Source organism: Python bivittatus, unplaced genomic scaffold, assembly GCF_059951505.1.
Source record: "Python bivittatus isolate LINGU-HERP-01145 unplaced genomic scaffold, Pbiv_v1 ctg000020_np1212, whole genome shotgun sequence".
In the NCBI taxonomy this organism is placed as follows: Eukaryota; Metazoa; Chordata; class Lepidosauria; order Squamata; family Pythonidae; genus Python; species Python bivittatus.
The window spans coordinates 71,260,172-71,276,151 of NW_028277030.1; the positions used below are offsets into that span (position 1 = coordinate 71,260,172).

At 37.5% G+C, this 15,980-nt stretch overlaps 1 protein-coding gene and 1 long non-coding RNA gene across 5 annotated transcripts in view; both read right to left on the minus strand.

The window, feature by feature from the left end:
* Nucleotides 1-2,137, minus strand: part of LOC112540945 (uncharacterized) — an 80,497-nt gene extending 78,360 nt beyond the window's left edge. For all 4 annotated transcript variants that reach the window (XR_015796265.1, XR_003084978.2, XR_003084977.2 and 1 more), the window contains exon 1: nt 1,526-2,137. This is a non-coding gene — a long non-coding RNA (uncharacterized LOC112540945). The remainder of the gene's footprint in view (nt 1-1,525) is intronic.
* Nucleotides 2,138-3,608: 1,471 nt separating this feature from the next.
* MTFR2 (mitochondrial fission regulator 2) lies at nt 3,609-15,083 on the minus strand. Its single transcript, XM_007420913.3, has 9 exons — nt 14,904-15,083; nt 13,188-13,334; nt 12,537-12,659; nt 11,827-11,931; nt 10,266-10,384; nt 9,332-9,528; nt 8,268-8,571; nt 7,311-7,494; nt 3,609-4,236 (listed from the first exon to the last, which is right to left on the minus strand). Exons 2-9 carry the CDS (start codon nt 13,248-13,250, stop codon nt 4,138-4,140), a joined length of 1,194 nt encoding a protein of 397 aa, XP_007420975.2. The 5' UTR covers nt 13,251-13,334; nt 14,904-15,083; the 3' UTR covers nt 3,609-4,137.
* Between the last annotated feature and the right edge of the window lie 897 nt (nt 15,084-15,980).

Here is a 15,980-nt window from a genome sequence, read left to right on the forward strand (position 1 = left end):
TATAGCATACATGGCAGCTGTAAACATAGGCTAACTATGCATCAGGATGGCACAGACTTCACTCCACAGATACTTGTATCAATAGGCAACAGAGAGAGGACAGGAAGCATCCTGAGCAGAGAATTCAGGCAGAAAACCTTCAGTTTACAATCATTCACAATATAGTTGGGAACAAACAGCAAGTCTGTCTGATCCAAAGCCAGTTGCACCAGCAGGCACTTGTGGGCATCCAGACTGAGCTATAGTACCAGTCAGGACTGGGGAGGAAGCTGAAAGAGGGAGTAATGTTGAGGCAGAAAAGTCTACAATTCTTGAAAAGAGATACTAATTGTATATAACCAAGTTGCCTGCACACCTATGTAGGCCTAGAAACTTTGTAACATGCTTCTTGTAAATCTCCAGAGATTAACAATCAATAGAAGTTATAAGGGGGTTGAACTGGGAATGAGCATCTTTGAGAAGGGGTCTCTACAGAGGACAAAACTGTTTTGCAGATGGTGCCTGACTGCCCTCTAATGGTCACTTGCCCAAGCTAATTGTTATTTCTGGAAATGTGCTACTTGCTCTTAAGATCCTGAAGGTGTCTGACATAAATATATATGCAGGAAAGTGAGTGGGATATGTCCTGTTCATTGTGTATAAAACATTTAAGCCAAAAACATACAAAATGTTACGCACAAAACCATCGAAACCAGATTCCTACCTATGATTTCTTATTGTTATCGTTATTATTTCCAATTACAAATCCATTCCCTATATATGAAATGTTACAGTAGTTGAGCACTCAAACAGAACTAAATTCTGAGTTTAGATCACAGCAGACATTTGTTATTAGGACCTGAACCACAATGAATTTATGCAATACTGCAAGTTGGAATGTCATTGTCTGAAAGTCATTATACAATGAGGAAAAAAATCAGTGCCATAAGACATGTAACCATACAGAAATAAGAATTATTTAAAGTTATCCAGTAATTATTCAGTTCTATAACCCATTAAAAAAAATTACAGAAAGAAAGAAACAGCATCCAGTTTTCTATAAGTAGAAGAAAACGTCCTTTTTAAACTAAAGTTCTGAAGATTTGATATATATCATGTTATCACTCTGGAAAATATGGAACTAGCCTATTAAACAGAATAAATTTCTAAATCATACATGATTTCAGAGGTTTTCATCTAGTAATAGTAACCATTTGGCACAGTCCACTTTTAAAAATGAAAAGGCTAAATGCAAGACACCACAAATACAATTAAAGACTGAACTACTAAGGAATGCATTTAAATATATCAGTGCACTGCTGATTAAACGGTAGCACATTACTTAGTAATAATCTGCCATCAATGTTGAAGCATCCCAATGTGAATTTGCAAATAACTGCTAACCTTTCATTATACATCTCTGCAAATATCAGTGCAGAAATATTTCCCACTCGAGAAAGAAGCATGCAACAATGTACAACATCTAAGTATAATTCAACAAATTGCCAGAAAGAAGCACTTGCATATTAGATAAGGAAACAATTACCTTCTGCTATGTTTATTCTTCTTGTTATCAAACTTATCCAGTTAAAAGGATCATGGCAATGTCATATTGTATGCAGAAGAAACTTACAAACAACTACAAAAATGAGAACACGCCAGCAGAAACTGGTAAACATACAGTTACAATAGGCAACATCTAGGTCTTGGAATTCACAGCCAGCATGGAAAGGGTTGCCGAATGTTTCTGGAGCCAGATCAGGCAAAGCTGGCTTAGCTATTTGTGGAGACGTGTGAGCTAATTTTAGATGACTCCGCTATGTTTAGCATCTGGGCACTACAAGAGAAAGGGCTTATTTATAAATTAGAGCTTATGACCCTCCATAAACCTTGACACACAGAAACTGTGAAATTTGATACATTTAAGCTATGAAGAAGGATAATAACCTGCACATACTTTAAAAAAAAACCAAACTATTTTAGAAGGTAAATTCAGTTACTAAGAAGTCACATTAGTAAAATTTGCATCATAAGTGTCAAATATCAATATAGTCCCCATTGTTTCTTTATAATATTCCACTATATTCACAACAGCACATACAGTCAGGTCCAGAAATATTGGGACATCGACACAATTCTAACATCTTTGGCTCTATACACCACCACAATGGATTTGGAATGAAACAAACACAATGTGCCTTAACTGCAGACTGTCAGCTTTAATTTGAGAGTATGTACATCCAACTCAGGTGAACGGTGTAGGAATTACAACAGTTTGCATATGTGCCTCCCACTTGTTAAGGGACCAAAAGTAATGGGACAATTGGCTTCTCAGCTGTTCCATGGCCAGGTGTGTGATATTCCCTCAGTACCCCAATTACAATGTGCAGATAAAAGGCCCAGAGTTCATTTCAAGTGTGCTATTTGCATTTGGAATCTGTTGCTGTCAACTCTCAAGATGAGATCCAAAGAGCTGTCACTATCAGTGAAGCAAGCCATCATTAGGCTGAAGAAACAAAACAAACCCATCAGAGAGATAGCAAGAACATTAGGCGTGGCCAAAACAACTGTTTGGAACATTCTCAAAAAGAAGGAATGCACCGGTGAACTCAGCAACACCCAAAGACTCGGGAGACAACGGAAAACAACTGTGGTGGATGACCGAAGAATCCTTTCCCTGGTGAAGAAAACACTCTTCACAACAGTTGGCCAGATCAAGACACTCTCCAGGAGGTAGGTGTATGTGTGTCAAAGTCAACAATCAAAAGATTTCACCAGAGTGAATACAGAGGGTTCACCACAAGATGTAAACCATTGGTGAGCCTCAAAAACAGGAAGGCCAGATTAGAGTTTGCCAAATGACATCTAAAAACGCCTTCACAGTTCTGGAACAACATCCTATGGACAGATGAGACCAAGATCAACTTGTACCAGAGTGATGGGAAGAGAAGAGTATGGAGAAAGAAAGGAACTGCTCATGATCCTAAGCATACCACCTCATCAGTGAAGCATGGTGGTGGTAGTGTCATGGTGTGGGCAAGTATGGCTGCAATGGAACTGGTTCTCTTGTATTTATTGATGATGTGACTGCTGACAAAAGCAGCAGGATGAATTCTGCAGTGTTTCGGGCAATATTATCTGCTCACATTCAGCCAAATGCTGCAGAACTCATTGGACGGCGCTTCACAGTACAGATGGACAATGACCCAAAGCATACTGCAAAAGCAACCAAAGAGTTTTTGAAGGGACAGAAGTGGAATGTTATGCAATGGCCAAGTCAATCACCTGACCTGAATCCCACTGAGCATGCATTTCACTTGCTGAAGACAAAACTGAAGGGAAAACGCCCCAAGAACAAGCAGGAACTGAAGACAGTTGCAGTAGAGGCCTGGCAGAGCATCACCAGGGATGAAACCCAGCGTCTGGTGATGTCTATGCGTTCCAGGCTTCAGGCTGTGATTGACTGCAACAGATTTGCAACCAAGTATTAAAAAGGGAAAGTTTGATTTATGATTATTATTCTGTCCCATTACTTTTGGTCCCTTAACAAGTGGGAGGCACATATGCAAACCCTCAAATTAAAGCTGACAGTCTGCAGTTAAAGCACATTGTGTTTGTTTCATTCCAAATCCATTGTGGTGGTGTATAGAGCCAAAGATGTTAGAATTGTGTCGATGTCCCAATATTTCTGGACCTGACTGTAGTTCATATCTTGAATACAAGAGGAAGCAAGTACTACTAGCATCAGTTATGGAAACTTAAAAAGATTATTCCCATAAATCAAGGAAATAACGGTATTCTTTTTAGGAAGGTGTCGATTACTAACAATATAGTATTTCTGTTTAAACTAAGTAAAAATGTAACTTTTCTTTCTATTTATATTTTGTTTCCATATTACTATCTTTTTACACATTTACTCATCTGATTAACACTTTGAAGCCAATATCATAAAACTGATATAAAAAACTGTGGAAATTTATAGCTGATAAAACATTCCATAAAAGAGAATTCCATGTGAACAATCTTAAGTAATAAAATACTTAATTCAGAACAATTAGATTTAAAAGTCTTTGTACATTCTAAATATATGCAACCAAAGAAAAGTAGTCCTAATGGTCACAGCTGGTACAACTTTGTCCCACAAGATCAACATCATGGCTACATATGAACTTTTGCTTTTGAAGATGATACGTTTACTAGTTCCTCAACTCTGTTAAGTTTCTGCTTCATACTTGGCTTCAAAATGCGACAGCCAACCTGAAATCAAAAACATTTTATTTATAATAAAATATAATTATTAAATATTAATAATATTTATATTTATAATATAATCTCCCAGATAGACTACTGCAATGCGCTCTACATGGGGCTACCCTTGAAGAATATCCGGAAGCTTCAGCTGGTCCAGAATGCGGCCACGCAAGCAATTTTTGGGGCCCGAAGAAGGACCCATATAACACCTTTGCTCCGTGAGCTGCATTGGGTACCGGTTTGCTTCCGGGTCCAATTCAAGGTGTTGGTTATCACCTTTAAAGCCCTACGTGGCATGGGGCCAGGCTACCTGAAGGACCGCCTCGCCCCCACGATCTCAACCCGTCCCACCCACCCTCACAGAGAGGGCATGCTTTGGATCCCCGTGGTAAAAGAACTTCGTTTAGTGGGATCCAGAAGGCAGGCCTTCTCTGCTGTGGCCCCCGCCCTCTGGAACATCTTGCCCCCGGAGGTGAGACAGGCCCCCTCACTCCAGGCCTTTCGGAGGGATTTGAAGACCTGGCTCTGCCATCTGGCCTGGGGCGGGGAGGGAGGATATCAGAAATGGGGTTGGCTGGCCCCTTAGTGGCCTGGTGTGGTCCCCATCGGCCTCTTGGATTTTTTAGCTTTTTTATTTTTTAATGCTTGGTTTTTATAACTTTTAATTGTATTTATGTTTTTAGTGTGTTGTAAGCCGCCCAGAGTCCCCCATTGTGGGGAGATGGGCGGGGACAAGTTAAATAAATAAATAAATAAATAAATGATCTGTATTGCTTTTTGACTCCAAGGTGACATACAAATTAAAAGATATAAAATATAATTTGAAAAATCTAAAGTAGGAATAAAACCGTTTTTAAAAACAGACAGCATACTTAAAATCAAATAAAAAAACCTTACAAGCATCTTCAGCATGCACTAAAATAGACTGGAAGCCAGTGCAATGGGTGTGGGATTTGGGTAAATACTGTCAGCAATTAGGCTGTTACCTTAGCTTACGTTATTTACAGCTTCATTGGCAGAACCATGTAGGATCCATGGCAGTGGTCTAAATGGGGGATGATTAAGACAAGGATCACAATAGAAAGATTCCCCTGTATCTAGGATCAGTGCCACTTTGGTACCAGCTAAATCTGAGCAAAGGTGCCCTTACCAGAGCAGCAAATCTATAGCCTAAAAGGAATACTGGACCCAGAAGCACTGCAAGCTGTAAAACCAACCTTTCAGAAGAGTTGAACTCCATTCAATATCTCTGGCCTATTAGTCCGTCTTCTGACCAATACCTCTAACGTGCCTGACTGAATCTCAGCTTATTAGCTGACTCCAATTCATCACAGCTTTCATTCAGTGAGTGATAGCACTGATAAAGACAGGGCTGGTTATCATAAACATTGTGATGGTGTCTAACCCTGAAACTTTATATATCTGGGAGTCAGGGGCCTTTGAATGCCCAGAGGACAAAAGAAAATTCCGAGGAACCTTGGTAACAGTCATCAGAGAAGAAACAGACTCAACAGTGTCATCTTCTACAAGTGCTCAGACAAATGAGACTAGAATCAATACATAACAATGCTCTCAAATCTTGTATTGACGAAACTCCTCCTAATTCCAGCTGTCACTTATCCACCAAAGCCAGTCATAAACTGAGTGGATGTAACTTATCATTGTCCTACATTAAACTACTACAGTAACTTGTGATAAAAAGCATTATAGAAAGAGGTATTTCTAATATGTATACAGGTAGTCCTTGCTTACCAACTGTCTCATTCAGCAGCCACTCAAAATTACAACAGTGCTGTCCCTCAGTCACATGATTGCCATTATAGTCACTACCGGTTGTCCTATGCCTGATCTGTTGTTTTTCTCCCCCCCCCTGCAGAGAATATTGATTAGAAAGGAAGGGATTACAAGAGAGTAAGTAGGCACACAATGAGGAATACCCATCAAAAGCAATGCATTGGTGCCAGCAACCACTAATACACTATGCAAACAGCCTGGTATATTCCTTTGTGCCTTACTCTCTTGTAATCCCTTCCTCTCCAATCTCTCCACTCTGCAAGTGGGAGGAAGAAAAAAAAACAAGGGATTTCTGTAGGCAGTCTCTCCTGTGTCTGACCCACTCCCCCCCCCCCGAGATTAGAGAGGAAGGGATTACAAGAGAATAAGAAAACACACAATGGGGAATATACCAGGCTGTTTGCGTAGTGCGCTCGCGGCACATTGCTTTCGATGTGTATTCCCCATTGTGTATCTGCTTACTCTCTTGTAATCTCTTCCTCTGCAATGAATGTAAATACAAACATTAATTCCCTTTTTGCTAATTATCCCAGTGCTAGGGTGAGCATTCCAAAGGCTGGGGGAGTGGTTAGGAGGCAAACAAAAGCCAAAAATATGAAACTGATTAGTCTTGTCGGCTTCAAGCTGGAAAGTACAGTTGTGATCATGATTTCCCACTTAGCAACCGCTTCACTTAGTGATGGACTTGACGGTCCCTTAGTGGTCGCTAAATGATGACTACCTGTATTAAACTTTACGGAGCATGTAAACAAGCATCCATCATTAAGCATCACAATGAAGACTAGAGATAAGGGAAAATCCAAATCTCCTATTCAGAGCACTGTGAGAAAGTACAATGGTTCTGGAAACTGACTAGACTTTGAACTATCATTCCAAATCACTCAAAAACTGTGAACTCTCCCATATGGTCATTCTTTCATGGAATACAGTAAGAATATAATTCTAGCTTTGGTCATCCTGATGTCAGTGGGAGCTCAGATCAGTGGCAATTTAACTTAGTAATCAGCTCTCTTAGTGGTACTGGATCTTGCACACTGCATCATTTATTTCCTGTAATTTATTAGCTGCAGGTGGAAACAGGCAATAATTCTAAAAGTTGTAAAAAAATCACACTAGAAGTTTACAACCAAACCCTTACTTCTGAAATGAAAGATCCCCTCCATCCCCTGAATATCTATATGATATTTATCTTGATTTTTCATCTCCAGAATATTTTTTCCTCTATATGATTATGAATCTTACTCAAATGATGAAAAAGCTGTTTAAGAAAACAATCATGTATATACCATTGGGGTATCTGGACTAGAAAATGGCGAAGCACCATAAGAACTGTTCTCTTTATCAAATGAATCATCACAACTGCTTTGTGATGCAAATTTCTCCTTAAGAGCTTCTGCTATTAAAGCTGCTGGATCCCACTGAGATTGCTTTATTTTCTTTCTTTTGGGTAGAGGTGTACCTCCAGGTGATCTGGAGAAAGAAAAGCAGAACATCTGCAATTTCTAATACAAGTTACTGCTACTGAAAAGTTAAAACATATATTGTATTTTCTAATCAGCTTCTGTTCTCGTTTACTCAGCATCCCTCTTTCTAGGGGACCTTTGATCGCCCTATGAACTGTAGCAATATTTTACATGTTATTTTGCAGCCACCTATAGAGCAGTCAGCTGACTGATGTTTAAACTGTACTCTGCTACTTTTTACTCTAAAGTTTAAAAGTAAGATATTAGCTCCTAGCTCTTCCAGGTAAACCTTTTCTAGAGAAGAATATTCTTTGCTAGGCTCAAATTTATTTATTACTTTTATAAACTGCTGAATCCCTAAGGACTCTTGTCAGTTTATAAGAACAATATACAAGAACAAATTTCAATAATCAAAGGTATAAAAATGAAAGGTTTACAAACTAATGAAAACATAGAATAAAATCAAATTAACCAAACCAAACTATACCCAAATCAAGGCGGAATCAAGGCCCAAACACCCTTGAGAAGGCTGTCAGAGTGGGAACCAACTGCCACTTCCTAAGGACCAGGACAGCCACCGAAAAGCAGTGACACTGAGTCTCAACCTCCTTTACCTCTTTAATGTGAGGCACTGGTTTTTCTTGGTTAGACTGAATGTCTGGACTGGTTCTCATGGGAGAATTTGGTTCTGCAGATAACTAAGGACCAAGCTATATATAGCTTTATAGGTTAGTAGCAGCCCCCCCCTTTTTTTTAGAATTTACATTTTGCTCAACTTACTTTTCAACAGCTCTGAGTTTGACATTATTTATATCCTTGAGAACATCCATCATATCAGGAACAACTTTAACCTTCTGCCATTCAGCATTATCTTTAATCTTTTCAGTCTTTATAGCCCGACGTTGTTTAATAAGCTCAACTGCTGAATTATGGGAACCAAAATCAGATTTTAATACAAATGAAGGTGGCAGTGGTGGAGGTAGAGGTATGACTATGCTACAAAGAGAAGTAGGAGCTGGTGTAGAAAACATTCCTGGCTGTGAGAAACCATTAGGAGTGTTTGATGAAGTTCCAGTATCTGAACCTATTAAACAGTTGAAGAGGTAATATTAAAATAGGCACCTGTACCATTGATAGATAAATGTAAATACCAGATAGTGACTGCTTATTTTAGAACAGTGCTACATTTAAAAACTAGAAAGCATGAATAATCAGAAAGAAACTAATAAAATCAAAAGAGAGGAAAGCAAGACTACACAACACTGGGCCTGATACTAATTAACCACAAGGATCGTTGGATAACTTTGGCCCCATCTCTCACCTTGGCTTACATTTCTTTAACATTCTTAAGAATAAAATACAAAGTTTGAGAATTCATTTTTTTCCTCTGAAAAGCAAATCTGCATGCCATTTCAATTTCTGTTTAAAAACATTCCCTCAGTTTCAGAAGAAATTTGTTAAGCAGCACATTGGGATTACTGTCTAAGAAACACATTCAAATCCCTCTTAAAAATATGTAGAAATAAATATGCAGTTCTTTAGATTCAAGCTCAAATCCCAACATCTCCCCTACCCAGTATCTAAATCAGATGTTTATGTTTAGAAAGAATGTGGGCTCATCTTCTCTTACTGTTGATGGTAAAATGAGTCAATCTTGGGTACAAATATCTAGAGCAATTATTTTTAAATACTGCCTCTCAACTGTGTAGTAAATGAAAAAAAAAACCAAGCAAGATAATTTTCTATATAAATGTTGCTGTCAGATGGCAATATGACTTAGTATCATTAGGAACAAAAGAAACACACAGAAACACATTCATTTGGATCCAGATAGACAGACTTACGGGACTGATCATTTACTGCCCTATCTGCTGCCAAAATTGCAGCAATCTGTCTACGAAGATGTGCTAATTCATTTTCAAGGACATAAATTTTTTGGAACGGATCTTCATCCACAACAGTTGTTTTTTCACTTGTTTCTTTTGAAGAAGTTGGCGCAGGAAGTATAGATGGAATCACAACCCCTCTCTGGTCCTCAAATCTAGAAAATATCAGGATACAACTGTGTAAATAAATGTAAGCACTCAAAAAGCCAAGACATTTGGGATAAAGTGAACTCATGTGCCTAACGTGTAAAATGATATGTGTACAACACAGTCATCCTTACACAGAAGTAATACTGAATTTAGTAGGGTTTACTCCAAATAACGGGCTATAAATTGAACAGAAAAGTAATGTATTTTTATAGCATCACCTCTTCTGCTGCTTGCATTGCACTAATTTATCAAAATTCATAACTGATGACAGTATGTATAAAACAATTCCATTTCAAAAATATAGATACTTGATCAATCAACAGTAAGAGTTAACTATGATTGGCTATCTATCTATTTATTTATTTAAATCTTTCTAATTCCTTGTAGTACAAGTACAGTTTAAGAATGAGTTCCTTTCCCAAGGTCTATCCTTAAGTCGAATTTCTATGTAAGCTGGAATAATATTATTGTATAATACAGTATAAGTAGCATTGTGCAAGGAACTCAAACCATTGTGTATTTATCTCAAATTTTGCTACAACAGGCTCTGTTCTTAACTATGGGTCGTCTGTAACCCAGGCATTCTTAACCTGAGGACTACCTGTACTGTAGTTTTAGAATGTTAAAATCTGTGTTACTATTTTTATTTTCATAATTATGGCATATTGCTGGTCATTGACTGAAATAAAGTTATTGATTAACTGATGGATATACTTGAGAAAGTGTACTTGGTTTTACTTGCCTGAATTTAGTGCATGGATTTCTGTCCTCATCTACCATCCATAAGGCATCAGCAAGAGACGGCTGAACAGAATTAACGGTGCTGTATTGTTCATCTAAAGATTTCAGGCTTTGGACCAACTAAAGCATCATAAAAACATGTTTATATAAACATGGTTTATAAATATTAGCTTTCTAGCAATAGTCCAAAAAGTGAGAAGTCAGATGCATATTCACTCTAACAGCATTCCTTTTCAATATGAAAGAAACAGCTAAGGGGCAGAGGAGTCTGCAGAATCCCAGTTTCATTAGAATGATCTGTGTTTCTATGCAAGCACTGCCTTTTATGTACATGACTTCATGACGCAGATACAGAAATACCAGCACTTGCACTGTGTTGTTGCAATGCTTACAGGTAGTCACTTAACAACGGTAATTGGGACCGGAATTTCTGTCGCTAAGCGATGCAGTCATAAAGCATGACATCATGTGACCACACTGCTTAGCAATGGCACTTCTGGGTGCCATCGTTAAGCGAGTTACTGTGGGTCATTAAGTGAAGATGTCACATGGTCGCCATTTGCGACCTCCTGCTGGCTTCGCCACTGACTTTGCTTGTAAGAAGCCAGCAAAGAAGGTTGCAAAGGGTGATCACATGACCGTGGGACACTGTGATGTCATAATTGTTAGCTAGGGTCAAGTGCCTGGATTGCAATCACATGACCGTGGGGATACTGCAACTGATGTAAGTAAAGGATTGGTTGTAACTACCACTCATTCAGCACCGTTGTAAATTTGAATGGTCACTGAACGAGTGGTTGTTAAGTGAGGACCACCTATACTTTGTTATTTCTCTCCCTCCCCCATGTCCCCTGCAAAAGGAGGTAACAATAGAATTAACATATATTGCTTATTTTACTCCTCTAGAAATAATATTGAACCTCCAACAATTCTTACATCTCTGAAAATCCTACTCATCCATTTTTAGATAAGATAAACAAGAGCTGCCTAAATTAAGATTTCAGATATAACTTGAAAAGGTGTTTAGGATACAACAATTGAAATCCTTATTAATCTCCCTCAAAATGAATACTAAAGTGACAAGATAATATAATGTTTTCCAATTCATTTTTAACAATGACAGCTGCACCATTTTTCAGTTGAGCTACAATAGGAACAGCAACAAATGCAACAAAATATATATTAGTTATCACAAACTTGAACAAATTACATTCAAAACATTCAAAGTAGCAAAGAGCAGTTAGCATCTGATTATCTGAAATTATTTGGCTTTTGAAAGCTGCAATAAATTATCTAACTATTTTGGTACCTCATCTTTATATTCACAATATATCTAGGTGACTATGACATATAAATTTAAAAATCTTTTATCTTACTTATTATTTCACAATGGCCACTCCGTTATTTAAAATAAGTTTCTATTAATTCACTTCCAATTTTTTCCCAAATCATAAATGTATGCTATGTTTTCTCTATTACTACAGCTATGTATAACAATATTGGAAAAATATATACGTAAATTAACAAGTTATTAACCTTAAACTTTGCAATAACTCATATACCTGAAAGTGAGGTCTTGAAAAAGGAAATAATGAAAGACACACTCCCAATCTCCGAACAAAACTTCGGGTAGGTCCATATCTTTTTCCTTCTGAAACCCAGGATATCTAAGGGTTGAGAAGTTCCTTGAAGTTAAATGCAAACATTTTAAACAAATAATCAAAGAACAAAAGTTAATTAGCCATTTTCTTTTTAACTATATATTAACCAAATCTCAGTATATCTGATATTGTAAAGAAAACATAATACGATATACAATTATTTAAATTATGTTTTTTTAATTATTAAAATTAAAAAACATTGTTGCCTTATAAAAGTTAGATCCAAGTTCTCATTCCATTTGCAAAAGACACTTTCATTCGGTAATAGAGAACCCTGCTACAGGAAGGGGATGATAATTTGTAGCCCCTGTGCCATCTCCCATTGTATTCTACAGGGCCTTCCAATCCTACAGAGGAAATGTTTATGAGGTATAGATAGAACTACCTAGTTCTCTTCTCTAAGGGAACAGAATTCTGTTATTGGGAATGCTAGGTGAATACCAGTATGTTTTCATTCTCTATTAACAGCAATGACAAATGAAGAAAGCAAGCTAGCTAAGGCAAGAAAGGTAGTATGGAACAGAATGCATGCAATCAATATAGCAAATGTCCACATCTTTAAATACAACTACTAGGAATAAAAGGGAAAAAAAACCCACTGATGATCTCACCAAACAATTCCTGGAAATGATACATAATTCTTGAAAGTATGTTCTTGAAAAGGTATTTGAAGAAAGATGAGATCCAATCATACGAACAAGGCCACTAAGACAAAATTTACACCTTTGCAAGAACTGAATTGGGAGAAAAACAATAACAGAAACAAGTGACTTATGCAAGCACAGGAATTCTATACCTTAATTCCAAATGGAAACTTCTACTGGTGCAATTTTTGTAACAATAGGGCTACCATATGTGGGCTGCAAAAACACTTTTACAGATATGTTATTTAAAATGAAAAGAAATTCAACCTGAACATTATGATTTAAAATTATTTATATTAAAACACAACAGGCAGCTGCTTCTACGTAATGTAAATATAGTGCTCTAATTTCTCACTACTTCTAGCTTCTCATTTGCAGCATGATTAAAATAAATTTAGCTTCAGGAATAAATGACACTCAAATCATGGCAGTTAACAATCAATCAACTTGAAAGATAACACTTCAAATGCCATTCCATCTACAGCACTAAACTACAGAGAAACTGTAGGCTGGAATTGCTCAGGAGACAAGAGAAAGCTGTGTTATGGAACTGTAGGCCCTTTAATACAAAACTTTCATGCAATACAACATATCTGTTATTCAGAGATATCTGCTTACCATTTCTGGGACCACACCATAATATTCCAGCAATTGCCGCAAGAGATTCAATAGTAGAGACATTTAAAGAACAATGTAATATATTAAGACAGACACGAATTAAAAATGTTGAACATGCCAGAAGAGTTCAGTAACGATTTACTTTAGCTGCAACGAAAAACATGTATTTTAAATTAACTTATACACTTAGTGTCATGCCAGTACCCAATTTATAAACATAATGCAAAAGCACCATCAATAAGCAATGCATAAAATTGTGATATTCTACTGTGAACAACAGAAAGTAATCCTAGGAAAATAAGATGTGGTTTAAAGTTATGAAAGGCCAGCTTGCCTGCATATGTGTGTATCCTTCTATATGGCGTAACACATACAAATTAATGGATAAATAAAACGTATTCCTTCCCAAAACGTCTGTGACAGAACCATGGAATACCTATTTAAAAAAACAAACAAAAACCTTCATGCAGTGCAAGAACTGGGTGTGAACCAACTGGAAACTATTCCAGAAATTAGAAGAATCTTTCTGTTTGTTGAATTATTAAGTGCAATATATACATTCACTGGTCAGGACAAACGTTGACTGTGGCTTAAAGTGAAAACTTGGAATTTCTCACTGCATAAGGGAAAATTGCAAAACCTTCCAAGTCATTTCCCCTATGCTGGAATGAAACTTATATATTATGAATTATGTTTGGATTACTCAAGATGTCCATCTCTAGATGCATGGAGTTGGTTTGGAATGATGCTTTCACCCAAGTACCAGTCTCTTAGATTAACTTTCTCAATATTATAAATAACAACATCTTTAGGTGTTCTTGCATGTGTACAAGCTGCAGTCCTGTACAGGTTCAATGGACATCCATTTAACAAAATGCCAGATATCAATAAAATATACCATTAAAATAATTAACAAATTATTGACATCGATTAAAAATTAGTTTTTAATTTTAATTACGTTGTTTGATATTTTGTATTTTACGCACATAACAACTTATCGGAATTTTTATTTGTGGGTTTGACAAAATAAAAGTTCAGACGATCACAAAATGGCAGAAAAGAGATACAGTATACTAATTCTTTCCTGCTATCTTGAGGTCATCCAGATTTTTACATCCCATATCTGATAGCACTAAACATATCTGAATTAGAAGTTTTGCAATTGGTCCTTTTGCCAAAATAAGTAACATTTTTATTCTATAACTATTACTGTTTTTATTAAATTGGACAGGGAAAATGTCAGGTTTAAAAATAACATGGCTTACAATAAAGTCTTCATATTCTACCAAAGCAACAATATCTTACAAAGTCCCGCAGCAATCAAAAGACTTAAATGTGACTTCAAGGGGAGTTTTAAATTCTACAATTCTTAACGCGAATTCGTAAAATCTGTATACCGATCCATTTTCCTTCCGATATGAACAAAATGAGAAAAACGTATTCTGAGGGCAGACAATATGAATATAGATTAGCTTTGCATTGATAGGGGCAGAAAACGCCATTCGCAGTTACTGTATTTATCAAGTCATATGGCCACTCCGAAAGCATTTTGCCCAGGGATTTCAGAACCGTTCTTCAGTAAGGTTAACTTGATACCAGATTTGATCAGTGGGATTGTCCTTATATAGTTCATTTTAGCCATATGTGGATAGAACAAAACAAACAAAAGCAGGGCGAGGGTGCAAGCGGGCCAAGACGCGAGCCATCCGCACCCACCGTTGAAGGAGGCTTCAGAGCTGCCAACCCGTCGAAGGACCGCAGAATACTGACGAACCCCGCCAGGAGCGCGCGCGCTACCCCCTCGCTGCAGAAGCGCCACGCGAGACTCCCCCTCCGTCCCTCACCGAACGTAACACGGGAAGAAGGCACCGGGCACGAGCTTCTCCACTGCGACAATCAAAAATTGGCACCCCTTTTCTTGATTGGTGGGATTGAGAGAGCAACGTGATTCACTGTAGCCAATCCGGCAGCAGCGGGGAAGCGTCTGACGCTCAAGCCAATCACAGAGCTTATTTTTTGTTCATAGATCTATACCTGAGAGCGCCAACAAAACAGTAGGAGAAAATAATGGGTATCTGAAGGAAAATTAAAGTATCCTTAATTAAGAACTCTTGCCGGGATCTCTGCAATTTACGGCGTAGAAGCGAAACCTTAATTTTCCAAACTGGGGAGAGGGTCGGTTGCTGAATGTAAAGATGCTTCACCTATTGCTCGACCCTGCAGAAGACATTGGTTTGGACGAACGGCTAGTGTCACCCACTGATCCATCGCTTGTTTCCTATTGTGTCTACTGAACCGCATCGCTCCCTTCCCTCAACCAGTTCCTTTGAAGATCAAGGCGTCTCTTGATTTTTGTTTCTAATGTCTTCATATTCTACCAAATGACAGGACGGCCGCGAGCGAGGCCTACGTTCAACTAAATTAATTGGGATTTACTTCTGAATAAATAGATAATCCCCGGAAAGAAAAATCGGCTTTGATATGCGTGTGCGCTACGTACATTACCCATATATTGCTATATTGCTTCTATCTGCTAATGGTTTATTATCCATTTATTTGATCTTTAGATTGCAAGAATATACTGCCAAGTTTTGATACTCTTTCTCACTGCCCGTTTGATTTGCATTGTTATTTAATCACACGGATTGTCTTTTTCATCTAAAGTCTAATTTCTTTTCTTTTTTGTTGCCACAAAAATACATTCCTTGAAAGGCTGAGGAAGATCAAGCAAATAAACTTAACATAATGAATGGAACCTTAAACTGCCTGAATCCAGTCTTAACTTTAAAGCCA

What these genes read in the sequence shown, in the direction of transcription:
- MTFR2 (XM_007420913.3), bottom strand. Translation starts at nt 13,250, where the DNA reads ATGTCTCTACTATTGAATCTCTTGCGGCAATTGCTGGAATATTATGGT. An exon ending in TCATTTCCAGGAATTGTTTG is followed by an intron (nt 11,932 to 12,536) that starts GTGAGATCATCA and finishes CTCAACCCTTAG; the next exon opens with ATATCCTGGGTTTCAGAAGG. An exon ending in CTAGTCCAGATACCCCAATG is followed by an intron (nt 4,237 to 7,310) that starts GTATATACATGA and finishes TTTTGATTTCAG; the next exon opens with GTTGGCTGTCGCATTTTGAA.